General features: G+C 44.6%; 1 protein-coding gene across 16 annotated transcripts in view; it reads left to right on the forward strand.

Moving 5' to 3' along the window:
- The window catches only part of LOC125723384 (NACHT, LRR and PYD domains-containing protein 12-like), a 169,041-nt gene that overhangs the window by 18,684 nt on the left and 133,040 nt on the right, over positions 1-17,317 (forward strand). For 11 of the 16 annotated variants that reach the window (XM_048999937.1, XM_048999943.1, XM_048999941.1 and 8 more), the window contains 3 exons: positions 7,223-7,396; positions 7,773-7,946; positions 8,654-8,827. In XM_048999937.1, coding sequence (XP_048855894.1) covers positions 7,223-7,396; positions 7,773-7,946; positions 8,654-8,827 — 522 coding nt within the window. The remainder of the gene's footprint in view (positions 1-7,222; positions 7,397-7,772; positions 7,947-8,653; positions 8,828-17,317) is intronic. The other 5 variants (XM_048999944.1, XM_048999950.1, XM_048999953.1 and 2 more) reach the window with 3 other exon arrangements.

The raw sequence follows: 17,317 nt of genomic DNA on the forward strand, positions 1-17,317 counted from the left end.
CCCCTTGGATTCTCTCTCCTTGTGAAGCTTTAAGGTGAAAGGCTCTGTCTTGGTTGCAGTTCTCTGTTGGGTAGCAGGCCTTCACCGGCAGGCTTCAGGAGGGCTTCTCACGGGCTGCTCTTCTCCCGGGGCTTCTCTTCTCCTCCCTCTGCGGGGCCGATGTTCTCCTCTGCTCCTCTCTCTTCTTCTCCCTGCTCTGTTCTGAGGTGCCATGTTTTATGGTTAAAAGTTCATGAATAGGGGTGACCAGGAATTCGACACCTGAAGCAATGGCTGATCATCTAGTTGGCAGGTTTTCAGTCCTTTTGGTATTTATGACTAGACTGATACCACTTTACCGATGATTTTCATTAAACTGGTGTAACTTTTGATACATACAGTTTCATGGTAACCACTGACCAGATTTGGAATCAGGAGTGATTTTCTACCAGTTTGACACCAAACATGCCATACCAGCCTGGCGGGTCACACCTTATACCATCTGTATTAATTAATTAATCATTTCTGATATTATGTATGTTAATAAATCCCATCCATATACATCAACAGAGGTTGCTACTTTGGATCACGTGTACAGACATTACATGACATATTCACATTTAAATAGCACATCTTACCCTTAGATAGACGTGGCTGTTAGTTTGTGGTCATACCAATTTAAATTGCACATGTGGGAACAACATATTTTGGTTGGTGTGGCTTATCCCAATTATCTGCTCTCCAGAATTGATAATATACACATTAATTCAGTCTTTTAATGCTGAATAGTTGAGGACAAAGAAGTGCTAACGGACCACAAAGATCAGATAAGGGCCACAGAGGAATGTGGAAAAGGGGGGTTTGTTAAACAAAGAAAGAAAGAACCTCTGATAGTTAGGAGCCACACTAAGACACCTGGTTACATTATTTAAGTTTCAAGATTCCTCTGGGATAATCATGAGAGCATGTATGCAGGGGTAGCTAAACACTAAGATTGTCTAAGGACACACAAACATAACCTATCTGGGTATCGAGACTAGTAGCCATGAGTAAATCAATATATAGGCAATACAAAGGCCGAACTTAAAAAAAAAAAAAAACTTTCTTTAGGGTGTTGGGTGAATCTGTGGTATGTAAGGCAGGATGTCTGGGGAGGGGGTTACGTGCCAAGTTGAGGGGCCCCTATCCTTGAGGTCCACTCTGCTGTCTGTAGGTCCCTAAATCTTTGTGCCATAAAAGATGGAATTCCTCCCTTATTATCTGTATGAGTGTGTGTGGTGTGTGTGTGTGTGTGTGTGTGTGTGTGTGTGGGGGGGGTCACTAACCCCCTTTTGTGCCCAGGCCAGCGAGTACCTCTCATAGCAGACTAGGCCTTGTCTCAGGCAGCCTGGAATCTCAGCCCTGTCGTATGTGTGTGTGTGATACTACACCATGTTTGACTTTAGTGATCTTGGAAGATTCATTGTTCATGTTGACAAGCTGATAATGATCAGTTAAACAGGAGCCAAACCAAGAGAGGGCTGTCTCCTTAATGCCAACCACAGATTCTAGCCGGTCCAAGAGGATATTATGGTCCACAGTATCGAATGCTGCAGTTAAGTCTAGTAATACCAACACAGATATACAGCCACTGTAAGAAGCTATAAGCAAATCATTCACTACTTTGACTGAAGCTATTTCTGTGCTGTGGTTTGGTCTAAAGCCAGACTGATATAATTCATTAGCATTATTTTTCTGTAGGAAAGAAGACAGCTGGCGAGCAACAGCTTTTCCAGGATCTTTGAAATGAACGGAAATTGGCCTATAATTTCCTAAATCACTAGGTTCAAGATTTACTTTCTTTAGAATAGGTCTAATAACAGCTATTTTAAAAGGTTTTGGATCATATCCAAGCCTAAGAGACGAGTCTAACACATTTAACAGGGTGGTGCTAATCAGTGGTCGAATCTCCTTCAGGAATTTTGTAGGAATTGGGTCTACGAGGCTTGTAGAGGATTTACAGGAGGAAACTAAGCTCAAAAGTTCTGATTGTTTCATAAGAAGGAAAGATTCAAAGGTGTCATTATCAGTACGCATAGGACTAGCAGGAGGCTGGCAGCTGTATGTAGCTACAGACGTGCATTGGATGGTCTGTCTAATCTTTATTTTACCATTACAAATGTAATAAAGTCATCACTCATAAAAGCTTGTGAGATTTGTGAGTTTAATGTGGAAAAATTCTGTGTTAACCTAGACAGAGATTCAAATAGGAATTTAGGATTATTTAGGATTATTTTTGTTCTCTTCGATGACTCTGGAGAGGTACACAGACCTCACAGTCTGTACTTAGAGAGGCTCTTTCCAGGTAGTTCTGAAAACTTCTAGTTTAGTTGAGCCCCATTTGTGCTCTAGCTTGCGTGAAGCCTGTTTAAGTTTCGCGTATGATCAGAGCACCAGGGGGCAGGTTTCTTATCTCTATGCTTTATCTTCTTAAGTGGAGCTACAAGATCTAGGTGCTGCGAAGCGATTTCTCCATGTGCACAGTTACCCGTTCAAGTTCATTTTCACACGGGGCTCCAGATGTTAGGCTGAAGGACTGTGGAAGTTGCTTGAGAAACACTGTTGTAGTTAATGAGGCAATTGAATATCTGATACTGTACTTTGGACCTGGAGCCGAATGGAGGCTATACTGTATATCAAACGTTAACAAGTAATGATCTGAAAGCAGAGGATTCTGAGGTATAATAGATATGTGATCCACCAGGACACCATGGCTTAGAATCAAATCCAGGGTGTGGTTACAGGCATGAGAAGGCCGACTACAGTCTGACAAACACCTACAGAGTCTAGGATAGCAGAAAACGTTCTTGTTAAAGGATCACTGTCATTCTCCATGTGAATATTAATTTCATGGCTTTGTCAGTAGTGACCACCAGGATTGTTGAAAAATCTGCAAACTCCAGGGAGCAGGCAGTCTATACACAATAACAGTAGTGATTGGAGGTAAGGGACCAGGCAGTCTATACATAATAACAATGGTGATTGGAGCTTAGGGACCATGCAGTCTATACACAATAACAATGGTGATTAGAGGTTAAGGACCAAGTGGTCTATACACAATAACAATGGTGATTGGAGGTTAGGGACCATACAGTCTATACACAATAAGAATGGTGATTGGAGGTGAAGAACTACAAAGAGATGATCCCACAAGACTAAGAAGAAGAATTTCAAATGTGCTAAAGCTATAAGCACTTTGCTCAGACACTCCTCGGTCAGAATGAAATATTGCAGCAGCACCAGCACCTTTGCCATCTGGTTGAGGGTTATGCTGTAATCAGCTGGAGTAGATTCATTTAGTGCCATGAATTCATTCGGTTTAAGTCAGGTCTCTGTAAGGCATAAGGACCAAGACTAAAATCAGCAATCATTTCATTTATTAGTAGCGCCTTAGGAGCCAGCGATCTTACATTCAAAAGTCCAAGTTTTAGCCTCACATTACACCTATTATCTAATAATGGATTTGGCTTAATTAGTATTAAGTTATTATGACTACGGTGGAATAAACCTCCACGATTAAAAGTGCGGGGAACAGACACAGTCCCAGTAACATGAACCCTAGGTGACGACTCTAAGCACCTAGCAGGCTGTCGGTTATGCCGGTTTGCCTGCCGCCTGGACTTGGCCCTGGCTGGTCAGTGATTTGCCTGGAGACTATGAGCTATGCTTTTGGACAGGAGATCAGCACCAGCCCACGAGGGGTGAATACCGTCCCTCTTCAAAAGCCCAGGCCTACCCCCAAACATTTTTAAATTGTCTGTATAACCCACAGCATTTTTCGGGCACCATTCTGACAGCCAGCGATGCAACGACGATAATCTGCTGTATATTTCATCAGCACGTCTAGCAGGGATGGGGCCAGAGCGCGTTACTGACACACACATCTTCTTCACAAGGCTGCACACCTATATGAAATTTGTCTGTGTAACTATTGACTATGAATTGCAGAATCATGCATGATCAATAATTATAGCTCTACATTAATTTTATCGTTCTTTTTTTTTTTTTAAGATGTGAACAGAATGTGCAGCCGTGTTGAGGGACCAGGCTGTCTATACACAATAACAATGGTGTTAATGGTTCCCTGACTATGAAACTTGAAAGGGGGGGGGGTGACCTATAATACATTTTGCCGAGCTCAGGGGTAGGAATGGACAATGCACAAGCTTTTAAAACTAATTAATAGTCAGGCCGAGTTCCTTTAAAAACTATTAATTGTTTTTTATATTTTAAGAACTGAGGCTGGGATTCATAGCTGTGACTGTCTGCAATTTTCTTACTTCGTACAGAAATTAACATTCATAAGTGCTTGTCTCGTTCGTCCCTCCACATAAGTTATGGGGTCTGCTGTCATATGCTGCCTGGGGAAAAATAATACCTGCTTTTGTTTCTAGTAGAATAGATTACTGTAATGCCCTCTTGTCTATTTCACATCTACAACGGGCCCAGAATGCCGCTGGTGGAGTGTTAACACGCACCAGTCACAGGGATCACATCTACAACGGGCCCAGAATGTCGCTGGTGGAGTGTTAACACGCACCAGTCACAGGGATCACATCTACAACGGGCCCAGAATGCCGCTGGCGGAGTGTTAACACGCACCACTCACAGGGATCACATCTACAACGGGCCCAGAATGCCGCTGGCGGAGTGTTAACACGCACCACTCACAGGGATCACATCTACAACGGGCCCAGGATGCCGCTGGCGGAGTGTTAACACGCACCAGGCACAGGGATCACATCTACAACGGGCCCAGAATACCGCTAGCGGAGTGTTAACACGCACCAGTCACAGGGATCACATCTACAACGGGCCCAGAATGCCGCTGGCGGAGTGTTAACACACACCAGTCACAGGGATCACATCTACAACGGGCCCAGAATGCCGCTGGCGGAGTGTTAACACGCACCAGTCACAGGGATCACAACTACAACGGGCCCAGAATGCCGCTGGCGGAGTGTTAACACGCACCAGTCACAGGGATCACATCTACAACGGGCCCAGGATGCCGCTGGCGGAGTGTTAACACGCACCAGGCACAGGGATCACATCTACAACGGACCCAGAATGCCGCTGGCGGAGTGTTAACACGCACCAGTCACAGGGATCACATCTACAACGGGCCCAGGATGCCGCTGGCGGAGTGTTAACACACACCAGTCACAGGGATCACATCTACAACGGGCCAGAATGCCGCTGGCGGAGTGTTAACACGCACCAGTCACAGGGATCACATCTACAACGGGCCCAGGATGCCGCTGGCGGAGTGTTAACACACACCAGTCACAGGGATCACATCTACAACGGGCCAGAATGCCGCTGGCGGAGTGTTAACACGCACCAGGCACAGGGATCACATCACACCTGCTCTCACATCCCTGCACTGGCTTCCTCTGTCTTCTAGGATTGATTTTTAAGTTCATTTGCTAATTTGTAAATATTTACGTGGTTTAGCTCTGTCCTGCCTCAGTAACATGACTGTAAGGTATGTCCCAGGCAGATCAGTCAGATCATCCGGTAGTAATTTACTGATTATTCCTAAAACCCGGCTGGGGAGGGAGGGGGCAGCTTTTAGTCACTATGGGCCCAAACTTTGGAACTCTCTCCCAGAAAACCTGAGAGCTACTGAATGTCTCAGTACTTTCAAAACTAGGCTGAAAAGGCATCTTTTCACCAACGCATATAATAATCTATGATAATCAGTTTTATTATTTTATGCTTTTATTAATATCAGTAATTGTGGGGGGGCGGGGGGGCGGTCACTACCCCCAGAAGACATAGGGGCTAGAGGCCTCTTTGAGGGAGGGGCCCTTAAAGAGGACATGGGTGGTTAAAGTCCTTTATGATGGTTTTTAATTTTATTTTTTTAAAACATTTTTACTCTATTTTTATTTCTTTTGCGCTTATTGTTATTTATTCTGAGCTTATTTGAATTTCTTTTTCTTCTTTTTAAATGTTTGCAAAATTCTTTATAAATGCTGTGGCTAAAATGCGCTATATAAATAATGATTGATTGATTCAGATAGATCAAATTCAAAATTCAAATTCAAATTTTATTTGTCACATACACAGTCGTACACAGTACGATATGAAGTGAAATGCTTACACGACCGCCAGTGACCTAAAAGAGAATTCTTTACATAAAATAGAAGTAGAAATAGAAGTGTACTGTACATAATAGAAATAAAAATAGAAATATGCTGTACAAAATAGAAATTCTTTCACATTGAAATTAGGTGGAGGAAGTATGGTGTGCAAGTATGCATGAAAAAAGTGCCTTAAGATGCCTTATTATGATAGATGAGAGATAGATGAGAGAGAGAGTTTACTTTTAACCACCTTTATTAAACAGTTAGCAACCAATCCTAATCACAGCCCTGGCGGGTCAGGGACACACTTAAAGCCGTGCCTGAGACTAAGATACGAAAAACTGAGTTGGGAAGCTCAAAATTCCCACCAGAAAGCTGCACTTGAATGACTGACATTCTGGCTGCTGACTCAGAGATAGAAGTTGCTGATGTGACAATACTGAACTTACAAGAATGGCGAACGCATGGTTACTGCAAGGGACAATGCTTGTGAAATTCTGTGCAATGTTTCTTTTTAACTGCTTCAGAATCTTTGGCTAGAAAGCTGAACTGAAAGCAAATCATGAATCTTTCTGTTATCTTGCTTTGTATGTAGCCTAAGCGCGTTTCCTCAGCAAAGACGATAATCGCCGGTTAGTCACTGTCAGATATCGACACTGAGATACTTTACTAATGGGATCAGGAATCCAAGTGCCAGTTGCTGCTGCATTAGCTGCTGGGAATGTTCACATCTCCTCCTTTCAGTGATACGTGTCGAGTGTAGGGACACCTGGCAGAAAGATGGCTAAGGACTGCACTGGAAGCACTGGTCTGACTGTTATGGGAGGTTCATGTCCATCTTGTTGTTGATGTGTTCCTATGTATTCCTATAGCTTGTATTTAATGTTTTTACCTCTAGTTTTGAGCAAAGATGCACTGACTCACAATTAATGATCATGTGACTGCAGCAGATTGTCAGGACGCACAGAACACTCTGCAGACTATAATTCATTTTGAAGTGTAAGCTGTGCTGCTAATTATACTGAAAACAAATGCTTATTGTAATGCTTTGTATTTTACTAATGTGTAGGATGTGTATATATGTCTGTGTCTTAAAGTGTTTTCTGTTTCAGGCTGAACAGCTGTGATCTCATAGATAAAGACTGTGAAGTGCTGTCTTCAGCTCTAAGATCAAACTCTTCCCCCCTGAGAGAGCTGGACCTGAGTGACAATAACCTGAAGGATTCAGGAGTGAAGCTGCTCTCTGCTGCACTGGGGGATTTACACTGTAAACTGGAGATACTGAGGTCAGTATTACTGGGTATTCCACACCGCAAACTGGAGATACTGAGGCCAGTATTACTGGATATTCCACACTGTAAACTGGGGATACTGAGGCCAGTATTGCTGGGTATTCCAAACCACAAACTGGAGATACTGAGGTCAGTAATATTGGGTATTCCACACTGTACGCTTTAGATACTGAGGTCAGTATTACTGTGTATTCCACACTATAAAGAGGAGATAGTGAGTAATTAGCTAAGGGAAAGGGAGGAGGGGTCCTGCCTTGTCTTAGACACTAAACTGTAATACTGGAATTATTTATTAGAGCATCACATATATTTAATAATTATAATGGTGAGGTGATATTATTTACTGGGGAGTTTCTGTCTTTCTCTGCAGGCTGTCAGGCTGTAGAGTCACAGAAGAAGGCTGTTCTTCCCTGGCTTCAGCTCTGAGGTCAAACCCCTCACATCTGAGAGAGCTGGACCTGAGCTACAATCACCCAGGAGACTCAGGAGTGAAGCTGCTCTCTGCTGTACTGGAGGATCCCAGCTGTAAACTGGAGAAGCTGCAGTGAGTACAGAATATGCATTTTACACAAAAGTAACTGGACAGCAAGAAAACCCACGATACCTTTCAGCAGTTACATAATAAACAAACACAAACAGCTTCTGTTTTCTTCTCCTACTTCCTTATATCCCACAATCTTATCAACCATCGATACATGTTAGAAATAATTAAGCAGTGAAGCAGGAAACATCCATTCAACCATATTGTGATGTCCGCTGAGCGGAGGAGCAGGCAGACAGGGCAGTGGAGCCATGAAGACGAACAAACGGGGTTTATTAAGGGCAGACGAGGAAACACGGCTCACAACATCAATGACAGATCTAGGGAAACAGACCTGAACACAGACTGAAATACACAAAACAAGCCGAAATAACAGGAAACAGCTGGTCAGAATCGGGGCAGCAGACGTGGTTAATGAGGGGGCGTGGCACACGAGGATCACACGAGCTGGGCGTGACACATATAATCCATGCAAAACATTTGTGTTGGTTAGCAAAGTTAACAGCACTGTTACAGATAAACATGATGACTTTAACGTGTTATGGACAAAAAAATAATGGACACCAAACAGAATCGGAATGATTGTTAAAATTATTTTTAATAATTTAATTGTTTTCTGAAAATCCATTATGTCATGGCCCTTATTCTCCTCATTTGAATACAGTGCTGCAGTGTAAAAACTGGATTTGAAAGTGTTTCATCTTTTTAAGGGTGGGCCGGTGTGAACTCACAGAGAAATGCTGTGAGGCACTGGCATCAGCTCTCAGATCAAACTCCTCACCCCTGAGAGAGCTGGACCTGAGTGACAATGACCTGCAGGACTCAGGAGTGAAGCTGCTCTCTGCTGGACTGGGGGACATACACTGTAAACTGGAGATACTGAGGTCAGTTTTACTGGGTATTCCACACTGTAAACCGGGGGTAGTGAGGTGAGTATTACTGGGTATTTCACACTGTACAGTGGAAATACTAAGGTAGAAAATAACTAATGATTTCAAAATAAAGCAGGAGTATCTAAGTCTAGGGGTTGACTTAAAAAATAACATTAGACTCGCTACAGTAAGTGGAATGTCGAAAGTAAGACTGCATTGGAGTCTAAGGATGACATTAAAAGTTTCTTCCAATATTTTAACTCCAAAAGAGCTCTAAAAGCTGAAATCACTCATCTGCAGGATAGTAAGGGCCTTATAATTGAAAATGAAAACTGATATAGTAAATGAGTTTAATGATTATTTTACACGGGTGTTCACAGTAGAGGACATGATTAACTTACCACCATTTTGAACAAATACAGTGTCGTATATAAACAATATACAGTCCCGCCACAATTATTGGCCCCCTCGTAAAGATTTGTAAAAAGGATTCGAAAAAAATCCACCTTTTGGTGAAGCAGCTTCATCTCACACTGAAAAAACGAGAAAAATCCAACCTTTCATTGAAATAAATTTATTCAAAGAAAAACAAATCCTCCATCAAGAAATAATTATTTTCAACAAAAACACACGATTATTGGCAGCCCTGCTTTTAATACTCTGTACAGCCTCCCTTTGCCAGTATAACAGCACTGAGTCTCCTATGACATTTTATAAGGTTGGAGAATACAGAGCAGGGCATCTGAGACCATTCCTCTTTACAGAATCTCTCCAGATCATCAAGGGTCCTCAGCCCTCTCTTGTGCACTCTCCTCTTCAGCTCAGCCCACAGGTTTTCAGTGGGGTTCAGGTCAGGGGACTGAGATGGCCATGGCAGAAGCTTGATTCTGCGGTCAGCTGACCATTTTAATGTTTATTTGGACATGTGCTTAGGATCACCGTCCTTCTGGAAGATCCAATGAAGGCCCAGTTTTTGTTTCCTGGCAGCAGCAGCCAAATTTTGATATAAAATGTCCTGGTATTTCATGGACCCCATAGTGCCATGTACCCTAACGAGGTTTCCAGGGTTTTTGGAGGAAAAACAGCTCCACAACATCACAGAACCTCCACCATATCTTACAGCTGGGATAAGGTTCATTTCATTATAACCATCCTTCTTTTTACGCCAAACCCACCTTGAATGTTTATTGCCAAAAAGCATTTTTGTTTAATCAGACAGTTGAATTTGATTCCAGTCAAAGTTGTATAATGTTTTGCAAACTCCTGGCACTAACATTTTAAGTAAATGACAGAAAAAGCTTCTTTCTGTCATAACTTTCAAAACGTCTGTTAGCATGAAGGGGGCGTCTGATGGTTTTTTGGAGACCTGATAACCCCAAGGTTTTACTTTGTCTGGTAATTGACTAACAGTCATCCTTGGGGATTTTTTGTCTCTCTTACGATCCTCCTCACTGTATGTGGGGGCAAAATAAACTTGGGTCCTCTTTCAGGCAGGTTTCTAACAGTTCCAGTTAATGCCCACTTTTTAATTATTGCCCTAAGAGTAGAAATTGGCATTTTAAGGTGAGTAGCTATTTTTTAATCCACATTCCCTGACTTATGAAGGTCAGCACACTTCTCCCTCATTTGGTCTGTGTGTCTCTTATCTTTCCCATGTTGATGGATGACTAAGGGAATTTGGCCTCTGTGTCTCCTCACGTTTGTACCCCAGTTACTCAGGAAGTCATGGATTACAGCTTGAAGGCTCCTACTCACTCCAATCAACTCAAATATGTATAATTTACATGGGAAACATGCTTCAGTTACATTGTGTTCACTATAATTTGCAGGGCTGCCAATAATCGTGGCTCATGTGTTTTTGTTAAAAATAATTATTTCTTGATGAAGGATTAGATTTTTCTTCAGATAAATTGATTTTAATTAAAGGTTGGATTTTTCTCATTTTTTCCGTGTGAGATGAAGCAACTTCACCAGAAGGTGGATTTTTTCTTACCCCTTGTACAAAGGGGTGCCAATAATTGCGTAGGGCATGTATGTATAACTGAGGCTGATGTGGTACAAAGCCTATAGCTAAGCTCAAAATAAATAAATCACAGGGTCCTGATGGCATCTTACATATAGTTTTAAAATAAATGAGGGTTATTATTAGCCAACCTTTAACTTTACTGTTTCCGAAATCCTTATTTGCACATGTGGTACCTTATGATTGGAAGTATGCTAATATAGCACCCATATTCAAAAAAGGGGATAGATGTAATCCAGCAAACTACAGGCCAATTACTTTAACTTGCATAACTGGAAAAGTTATGGATACAAATAACCTGGATACAAATAACATTCTGAGGGGTAGCCAACCTGGATTTAGGAGAAGTAGATCCTGTTTAACTAATCTACTTGTGTTCTTTGAGGAAGCAAAAATAGAACTTGGTCACAAAATGTACTTAGATTTGCAGAAGGCCTTTGATGTTGTCCCCCTCAAACAGCTCTTGCTTAAGCTCAAAGCTGCAGGGATTTTAGGAACTGTAGCAACTTGGATTGAAAACTGGTTAACTGACAGGAAGCAGCAGGTAGTTATTAGAGGCACAATGTCACAGTGGGCCTGCGTTCATAGTGGGGTACCGCAGGGTTCAATTTTAGGATCACTATTGTTCCTAATTTACATTAATGATATTGACACCAATACATACAGTAAACTAGTTAAATTTACAGACGACACCAAGGTGGATGATGTAGCAAATACTGATCTAGCAGCGGAGAGGCTACAACGGGATCTTTATTTAATTAGCGACTGGGCTGATACCTGGCAGATTAAATTTAATATAGATAAATGTAAGGTAATTTATGCAGGGAGCAGAAATATAAAGTACAGATTTTTTATGGGTTTCACTGAAATAAAGGTTACTAATTATGAGAAAGACCTCAGTCAGTATGTTGATGCTTCCATGTCCCACTCTCACCAGTGTGGGGAAGCAATTAAAAAGGCCAATAGGATGTTGGGTTACATCTCTAGGTGTGTGGAGTTTAATTTAAATGAAGTGATGCTAAGATTATACAATTCCTTGGTAAGACCCCACCTAGAATATTGTTTTAATGTGAGAGGGGGATATAGGGATGTCGAAGGAACAATGAGGTTCGCTTTGGTCTGTTCAGAAATATTTCTTAAAATATACACAAAATTATGATATATTTCATAAGCATTGATAGGTAATCGGGGGCAGCATGGTGGTGCAGTGGTTAGCACTGTTGCCTCACACCTCTGGGACCTGGGTTCGAGTCTCCGCCTGGGTCACATGTGTATGGAGATTGCATGTTCTCCCCATGTCGTCGTGGGGTTTCCTCCAGGTACTCCGGTTTCCCCCCACAGTCCAAAAACATGCTGAGGCTAATTGGACTTGCTAAATTGCCCATAGGAATGCGTGCGTGAGTGCATGGTGTGTGAGTGTGCCCTGCGATGGGCTGGCCCCCCATCCTGGGTTGTTCCCTGCCTCGTGCCCATTGCTTCCGGGATAGGCTCCGTACCCCCCGCGACCCAGTAGGATAAGTGGTTTGGAAAATGGATGGATGGATGGATGATAGGTAATCCCACTAATTAATAAAATGAAAAAGTAGCCACAAGCCATCTACACTCGGATGTGCTATAATCACCCACCTTCACACACGGACTGGGGAGCCCCTTTCAGTCCTGGCAGGAGACCAACACATAATTCCTGAGAAGTTCCGGGCGATGCGCGCTCTATCCCACGGCTGATCTCCGGTCAGTGCTGAGCTCTCCCCCTTCCTTTATGCTAAATCTGGAGTGGTACGTGTGCGGGGAGGGGGCGAGCTGGCCAGGCTCACCCCCTTCCTCAGGGAATATGCTCTTTATTCTCCAATTCCTGTCCAGGTGAGGCTGTTTTGCGCTTGCGGTTATGAAGCATTTTGGGCAAGGCTTTCCCTTTTCCCCTGGGAGAGAAAAGATAAGCCTCCCTTTCCGCTGGGAAAGGCGAGATAGGTGTTCTAGCTCTTTCTGTGAGAAACAAGTTATATAAGTGATCAATGAAAAAACATGTTTGTGCAGTTCACCTGTGGCACAACAACAATGTGGGTGAATCACGGTGGACGATGTATTTGAATCCCGGGGTGTTTAGTCCATACATGATCAGAATCAATCCATACCTCAATCCCCTCATAGGTATGTCTGCTAGGTGGAGTTGGAGGTGCAGTATAATCCCATTATAACGAACTCGCTTATAACGGAATATCATCTGTAACAGACAAGGTCCGCTGGCCGTGCGCCTTTAAGAACCTGCAGAAAAAGCATCGAATACAGCGGACTCACATACAATGGAATTTCGCTTATAACGGACAAACAGTTTGGTCCCATTTATCATTTTCCGTGTGTCTGCGGCAGGATACATGTGTGTGAGAGTGTCTGGCAGGGTATGTGTGTGTGAGAGTGTCTGGCAGGGTACGTGTGTGTGAGAGTGTCTGCGGCAGGGTATGTGTGTGTGAGAGTGTCTGCGGCAGGGTACGCGTGTGTGAGAGTGTCTGCGGCAGGGTATGTGTGTGTGAGAGTGTCTGTGACACGGTACGCGTGTGTGAGAGTGTCTGGCAGGGTATGTGTGTGTGAGAGTGTCTGTGGCAGGATACGTGTGTGTGAGAGTGTCTGTGACAGGGTACGTGTCTGTGAGAGTGTCTGTGGCAGGGTATGTGTTTGTGAGAGTGTCTGGCAGGGTACATGTGTATGAGAGTGTCTGTGACAGGGTACATGTGTATGAGAGTGTCTGTGGCAGGGTACGTGTGTGTGAGAGTGTCTGTGGCAGGGTATGTGTGTGTGAGAGTGTCTGGCAGGGTATGTGTGTGAGAGTGTCTGTGACAGGCTACATGTGTATGAGAGTGTCTGTGGCAGGGTACATGTGTATGAGAGTGTCTGTGGCAGGGTACGTGTGTTTGAGAGTGTCTGTGACAGGGTACATGTGTGTGAGAGTGTCTGCGGCAGAGTACGTGTGTTTGAGAGTGTCTGTGACAGGGTACATGTGTGTGAGAGTGTCTGCGGCAGGGTACGTGTGTTTGAGAGTGTCTGTGACAGGGTACATGTGTGTGAGAGTGTCTGTGACAGGGTACGTGTGTTTCAGAGTGTCTGTGGCAGGGTACATGTGTATGAGAGTGTCTGTGGCAGAGAACGTGTGTTTGAGAGTGTCTGTGGCAGGGTACATGTGTATGAGAGTGTCTGTGGCAGGGTACGTGTGTTTGAGAGTGTCTGTGACAGGGTACATGTGTGTGAGAGTGTCTGTGACAGGGTACGTGTGTTTCAGAGTGTCTGTGGCAGGGTACATGTGTATGAGAGTGTCTGTGGCAGAGAACGTGTGTTTGAGAGTGTCTGTGGCAGGGTACGTGTGTGTGAGAGTGTCTGTGGCAGAGTACGTGTGTTTCAGAGTGTCTGTGGCAGGGTACATGTGTATGAGAGTGTCTGTGGCAGGGTACGTGTGTTTGAGAGTGTCTGTGACAGGGTACGTGTGTGTGAGAGTGTCTGTGGCAGAGTACGTGTGTTTGAGAGTGTCTGTGGCAGGGTACGTGTGTGTGAGAGTGTCTGCGGCAGAGTACGTGTGTTTGAGAGTGTCTGTGGCAGGGTACGTGTGTGTGAGAGTGTCTGCGGCAGAGTACGTGTGTTTGAGAGTGTCTGTGGCAGGGTACGTGTGTGTGAGAGTGTCTGTGGCAGAGTACGTGTGTTTGAGAGTGTCTGTGGCAGGGTACGTGTGTATGAGAGTGTCTGTGGCAGAGTACGTGTGTTTGAAAGTGTCTGTGGCAGGGTACATGTGTGTGAGAGTGTCTGCGGCAGAGTACGTGTGTTTGAGAGTGTCTGTGGCAGGGTACGTGTGTGTGAGAGTGTCTGTGACAGAGTACGTGTGTTTGAGAGTGTCTGTGGCAGGGTACGTGTGTGTGAGAGTGTCTGCGGCAGAGTACGTGTGTTTGAGAGTGTCTGTGACAGGGTACATGTGTGTGAGAGTGTCTGCGGCAGAGTACGTGTGTGTGAGAGTGTCTGTGGCAGGGTACGTGTGTGTGAGAGTGTCTGTGACAGGGTACATGTGTGTGAGAGTGTCTGCGGCAGAGTACGTGTGTTTGAGAGTGTCTGTGACAGGGTACATGTGTGTGAGAGTGTCTGTGACAGGGTACATGTGTGTGAGAGTGTCTGTGACAGGGTACATGTGTGTGAGAGTGTCTGCGGCAGAGTACGTGTGTGTGAGAGTATCTGTGACAGGGTACATGTGTGTGAGAGTGTCTGCGGCAGAGTACGTGTGTTTGAGAGTGTCTGTGGCAGGGTACGTGTGTGTGAGAGTGTCTGTGGCAGGGTACGTGTGTTTCAGAGTGTCTGTGGCAGGGTACGTGTGTATGAGAGTGTCTGTGGCAGAGTACGTGTGTTTGAGAGTGTCTGTGGCAGGGTACATGTGTGTGAGAGTGTCTGCGGCAGAGTACGTGTGTTTGAGAGTGTCTGTGGCAGGGTACGTGTGTGTGAGAGTGTCTGTGGCAGAGTACGTGTGTTTTAGAGTGTCTGTGGCAGGGTACGTGTGTGTGAGAGTGTCTGCGGCAGAGTACGTGTGTTTGAGAGTGTCTGTGACAGGGTACATGTGTGTGAGAGTGTCTGCGGCAGAGTACGTGTGTATGAGAGTGTCTGTGGCAGGGTACGTGTGTGTGAGAGTGTCTGTGACAGGGTACATGTGTGTGAGAGTGTCTGCGGCAGAGTACGTGTGTTTGAGAGTGTCTGTGACAGGGTACATGTGTGTGAGAGTGTCTGCGGCAGAGTACGTGTGTATGAGAGTGTCTGCGGCAGAGTACGTGTGTGTGAGAGTGTCTGTGACAGTGTACACGTGTGTGAGAGTGTCTGCGGCAGAGTACGTGTGTATGAGAGTGTCTGTGGCAGGTTACGTGTGTGTGAGAGTGTCTGCGACAGGGTACGCGTGTGTGTGAGAGTGTCTGTGACAGGGTACGTGTGTGTGAGAGTGTCTGTGACAGTGTATGTGTCTGTGACAGTGTATGTGTCTGTGAGAGTGTCTGTGACAGTGTACGTGTGTGTGAGAGTGTCTGTGACAGGGTATGTGTCTGTGAGAGTGTCTGCAACTCCCCACCCCCAGTGCACTAGGTGACCTGCCCCACCCAGAGGCACAGGGGAAAAGAACCACTACCCCAAAGTAGAAGCTAGTTGAAGTGGCAGGAATGGGGGGGCGAGTAAAGTCAGTATTTCATGTGAGGAGTCGTAGAGGGGTGAGGAAAAGAAAAATAGATAAATGCAAAAAAGTAAAAAACGAAGGATTCTATTTATATATGATGATTCTGGATGATTGGAGCCGTAATTGTCAAAAAGAAATTAGTAAATAAAAAATTATCACACATATACACTCCTCAAAAAAATTAAAGGAACACTTTGAAAACACATCAGATATCAATGGGGGAAAAAAATCATGCTGGATATCTATACTGATGTAGACTGGGTAATGTGTTAGGAACGAAAGGATGCCACATCGTTTGATGGAAATGAAATTATCAACCTACAGAGGGCTGAATTCAAAGACACCCCGAAAATCAAAGTGAAAAATGATGTGGCAGGCTAGTCCATTTTGTTGAAATTTCATTACAGTAACTCAGAATCATACTCAGTAGTTTGTATGGCCCCCACGTGGTTGTATGCATGCCTGACAATGTCGGGGCATCGTCCTAATGAGACCACGGATGGTGTCCTGGGGGATCTCCTCTCAGATCTGGACCAGGGTATCACTGAGCTTTTGGACAGTCTGAGGTGCAACCTGGTGGCATCGAATGGACGAAACATAATGTCTGTGGGGGGCAGTCAATGGTATCAATTCCTTCATCCTCCAGGAACTGCCTACATGCTCTTGCCACATGAGGCCGGGCATTGTTGTGCACCAGGAGAAACCCAGGACCCACTGCACCAGCATAGGGTCTGACAATGGGTTCAAGGATTTCATCCTGATACCTAATGGCAGTCAAGGTGCCGTTGTCTAGCCTGTAGAGGACTGTGTGTCCCTCCATGGATATGCCTCCCCAGGTCATCACTGACCCACTACCAAACCGGTCATGCTGAACAATGCTGCAGGCAGCATAACGTTCTCCATGGCTTCTCCAGACCCTTTCACATCTGTCACATGTGCTCAGGGTGAACCTGCTCTCATCTGTGAAAAGCACAGGGCACCAGTAGCAGACCTGCAAATTCTGGTATTCTATGGCAAATGCCAATCGAGCTCCATGGTGCTGGGCAGTGAGCACAGGGTCCACTAGAAGACATTGGGCCCTCAAGCCAATGTCATGAAGTCTGTCATTGACCAAACAATCAGAAACATTCACACCAGTGGCCTGATGGAGGTCATTTTGTAGGGCTCCAGCAGTGTTCATCCTGTTCCTCCTTGCACAAAGGAGCAGATACGGGTCCTGCTGAAATGTTAAGGACCTTCTACGGCCCTGTCAGCTCTCCTTGAGTATCTGCCTGTCTCCTGGAATCTCCTCCATGCC

This window comes from Brienomyrus brachyistius, unplaced genomic scaffold, assembly GCF_023856365.1.
Source record: "Brienomyrus brachyistius isolate T26 unplaced genomic scaffold, BBRACH_0.4 scaffold48, whole genome shotgun sequence".
Lineage (NCBI taxonomy): Eukaryota > Metazoa > Chordata > Actinopteri > Osteoglossiformes > Mormyridae > Brienomyrus > Brienomyrus brachyistius.